A 4,143-nucleotide genomic window follows, 5' to 3' on the forward strand; every position below is an offset into this window, starting at 1 on the left:
CTAGGGCCTGGATCCCGGTGGCCTCAGCTTCTGGTCTGGCAGACCCCGATCCCGGAGCTGGGCCAGCCACGGAGGCACTCCCTCCCTGTTGTCAGAACCACCTTAACATTCTGCCCACGTGGTGGAGGAAGCCTTGGGTCCCAGTCTAGGCTCCACCCCTTCTGAGCATCATTGGGTGGGTTCCCTGCAGCCCTGGAACCCGGACTCCGGGGGCCCTTGGAGAGCCGCTCCCACGGCAGCCACTCGCTCCCCAGCGTCTCACGTGTCTGCTTCTCCCCCGCAGGCCCTGCGTCTTCCCAGGTGACCACGCCGGCTTCAGGACATGCACGGGCACAGCCGCAACGGGCAGGCCCACGTGCCCCGGCGGAAACGCCGCAACCGCTTCGTCAAGAAGAACGGCCAATGCAACGTCTACTTCGCCAACCTGAGCAACAAGTCGCAGCGCTACATGGCGGACATCTTCACCACCTGCGTGGACACACGCTGGCGCTACATGCTGATGATCTTTTCCGCGGCCTTCCTTGTCTCCTGGCTCTTTTTCGGCCTCCTCTTCTGGTGCATCGCCTTCTTCCACGGTGACCTGGAGGCCGGCCCGGCGGGGGCCGCGGCGGGGGCCCCGGTGGCGGGAGGGGGCGGGGCGGCCCCGGCGGCCGCCAAGCCCTGCATCATGCATGTGAACGGCTTCCTGGGTGCCTTCCTGTTCTCCGTGGAGACGCAGACTACCATCGGCTATGGGTTCCGATGCGTGACGGAGGAGTGCCCGCTGGCGGTCATCGCCGTGGTGGTCCAGTCCATCGTGGGCTGCGTCATCGACTCCTTCATGATCGGCACCATCATGGCCAAGATGGCCCGGCCCAAGAAGCGGGCGCAGACGCTGCTGTTCAGCCACCACGCGGTCATCTCGGTGCGCGACGGCAAGCTCTGCCTGATGTGGCGCGTGGGCAACCTGCGCAAGAGCCACATCGTGGAGGCCCACGTGCGGGCCCAGCTCATCAAGCCCTACATGACCCAGGAGGGCGAGTACCTGCCGCTGGACCAGCGGGACCTCAACGTGGGCTACGACATCGGCCTGGACCGCATCTTCCTGGTGTCGCCCATCATCATCGTCCACGAGATCGACGAGGACAGCCCGCTCTACGGCATGGGCAAGGAGGAGCTGGAGTCGGAGGACTTTGAGATCGTGGTCATCCTGGAGGGCATGGTGGAGGCCACGGCCATGACCACCCAGGCCCGCAGCTCCTACCTGGCCAGCGAGATCCTATGGGGTCACCGCTTCGAGCCCGTGGTCTTTGAGGAGAAGAGCCACTACAAGGTGGACTACTCGCGCTTCCACAAGACATACGAGGTGGCCGGCACGCCCTGCTGCTCCGCCCGGGAGCTGCAGGAGAGTAAGATCACCGTGCTGCCCGCCCCACCGCCCCCGCCCAGTGCCTTCTGCTATGAGAACGAGCTGGCCCTCATGAGCCAGGAGGAAGAGGAGATGGAGGAGGAGGCCGCGGCCGCTGCCGCCGTGGCCGCGGGCCTGGGCCTGGAGGCAGGCTCCAAGGAGGAGGCGGGCATCATCCGGATGCTGGAGTTCGGCAGCCACCTGGATCTGGAGCGCATGCAAGCCACCCTCCCGCTGGACAACATCTCCTACCGCAGGGAGTCCGCCATCTGACCTCCAGGCCCGCCCTCTCGCTTCCCACCAGAGCCTCTTCCGGGGGTGGGCCGCCAGGACACCTCCACCGCACTCAGGACACAGTGGCTCACCCTGGCTCCATGGACCTTCTGGAGAGAGCTGGGGGCTTCAGAGACTGGGAGGCCCCTTCCTACTGACTCCAGAACCCAGGCCTGGGAAAGGGCCAGGAGACCCTCGGTCTGGTCAGCCTGGGTTCTCCAGCACCTACCCACTGGCGGCTCAGGAACCCCAGACCCACCACCCTTTCCCCACCGACCCTTCAAGGACATTCCCCCTTTGCTCTCAGAACCTTGGGGAAGGCGGCTGGACTGTCGGGGGGTGGGCATCTGGGGGTTCCGGGGTGGGCCGGTGGTTAGTTTGAGGGGGTGGGAGGGGTGTGCGTTTCTTTTGCATGACTGTGGTCTGTTGCTCATGACTTTCTTTCGTAAATATCTATAAATGGAGAGATGGAGGTACCACGTCCACCTTCTGCCATTTGTACCTGCAGGGCGAGGAGGTGCACCCTCGCACTCCGCACCCCTCAAGCCCAACCTCCCCCTGCCCAGCTGGCTGGTCCCTTGAGACCCTCAGAGCCAGCTCTCTTGGCCCGTGGATAGTACTGGGTTTGGGTGCAGAAGTGGGACCTCAAGGAGCAGGGTAAGGGCCATCCCTCCCTGTGGGCCCTCTGGGCCTGCAGGCCCAGCCCGGGTTGACAATGGAGTTTGTAACTATATATTTTTAATAAAGTATATGGTCCATTAGCGGTAGGCTGATTGAAGATGGAGGGTTGGGAAGGAGAGATAGAGGGAAACGGAGAGAGAGAGAGAGAGAGAGACCAACACGATGCGTGTCTGTGTGTGGTACGTATGTGTGTATTGTGTGTATGGGATGTGTTTGTGTGTGGGGGGGGTAGGTTTGTGTGTATTGTGTATGTGTCTGTGCCCCTGAGAGACTGACCCTTGGAGGGAACTTCATCACCTGCTGGTCTCCTTCCTGGGAGCCAGTGGGAAGGATCCTAAGTGGCCCTAAGAGGTTTGAGTGGGTTTGAGTCAGAGCTTTGCTATTAACAAGCTATGTGGCTGTCAGCAAGTTGCCCATCAGCTCTTGGTCTCAGCTTCACTATCTTTAGAATGGGATGAACCATATCTTCTTCCTAAGTGATGATGGGCAAGGGAAGCCTGTGTGGACGTCAGCCAACCCTTTATGACTCAGGGAGAAGTGGGAAGAGCCTGCTTGGTTTACACCCCACATAACCACCCCCACCAGGCTGTGCTGATTAATAACTGGGCTGCAGGACACTGTGGTGGGAAGGGCTCTAGGGGGCAGCGGGGAAACCTGGTCATAGTCGGACCTGGTCTCTGCCTCACTGTGGGACCTTGGGTGAGTCCCTTCCCCGCCCCGGGCTTTAGTTAGCCTGTGCTGTGTAACAGGCCACCCTCAACTTAGACAACAACGGTTTATTCTTTCTGCGGTGCTGTAGCAGGGCTGGTTTCCCTGGGCTCACTCTAGCAGCCCTGCTCAGCGGGGAGATCAGCCTGGCTGTAAGATCCATGAGGGCCTCACTCATGTGTTGGGGAGTAGGTCTCACTGTTGGCCCGGGGGTGGGGGTGGGGGGCACGGGGGGCCCCGGTTCTCCTCCAGTGGCCTCTCTTCCTCCGGTTGGCTCTACCAGATCCCTTCCTGGTGCCTAAGAGGGTCAAGGCAGAAGCTGCAAAGTCTCTGGAGCCCAGCCCTGAACTTGTATAACATCACTTCCATTGCATTTTATTGGCTAATCCCGGTCACGATTCAAGGGGCAGGAAATTGACTCCACTCCCTGGGAGCATGGTCACGTCCCATTGCAAAGGGTGTGCACACCCGGTGGAACTGTGGCCATGATCGCTCACCTAGCACAGAACTTTCGAGTTTGAGGGTTCCTTCCAGCTCTAAGTCTATTTTACAGGCCAACTGTGTACCCAGCATTTGGAGTATGAGGAAGCAGAGGGCACCCTCCCTGCTCCCAGGAATCTTCTAGCAAAGGTGCCAGCTCTCTCAGGAAACACAGGGAACCAGGAGGCAGGCTCACCTGCTGTGAAGCGCTGTTGGCTGCTTGTGAACGACCACATTTCATCAGGCAACATTTGGCCATTTGGGTAAATCACGGTGCATTCCACATGCCTTAACAGTTTAATAGGAGAAGCTGAGGCCTCTTTCCTGGAGAAAGGGGTCCAAGTCCCCAACAACTCATTACAATGTCTCTTATTTGCATAACACCTTTCAAGGTAGGTGGGAAAGGGTTTGGTCTCAGAGAGGAAACCGAGGCCCAGAGAACAAAGGGGTTGGCCTGAACCAAGGTGAAGACTGTCAGAAGCCCAGGGGCTGGCTTCCCCTTGGCCTCCCATCCTCCCTGAGGCAGGGGCTAAGAGAGGGGGGAGGGGCTGCCTCTTTTCCTCCTTTGCCCCCACCCAGATATCCCAGAGTGCACCTGTGACCTTTGGGGGCCT

General features: G+C 60.2%; 1 protein-coding gene across 1 annotated transcript; it reads left to right on the plus strand.

The window, feature by feature from the left end:
• The first annotated feature begins 280 nt into the window (after window positions 1-280).
• On the plus strand, window positions 281-1,683 carry KCNJ4 (potassium inwardly rectifying channel subfamily J member 4). The gene has a single exon (XM_079937091.1). It carries the CDS (start codon window positions 323-325, stop codon window positions 1,658-1,660), a length of 1,338 nt encoding a protein of 445 aa, XP_079793217.1. The 5' UTR covers window positions 281-322; the 3' UTR covers window positions 1,661-1,683.
• The last annotated feature ends 2,460 nt before the right edge of the window (window positions 1,684-4,143 follow it).

This window comes from Stenella coeruleoalba (genome assembly GCF_951394435.1).
Source record: "Stenella coeruleoalba genome assembly, chromosome: 11".
Classification (NCBI taxonomy): domain Eukaryota; kingdom Metazoa; phylum Chordata; class Mammalia; order Artiodactyla; family Delphinidae; genus Stenella; species Stenella coeruleoalba.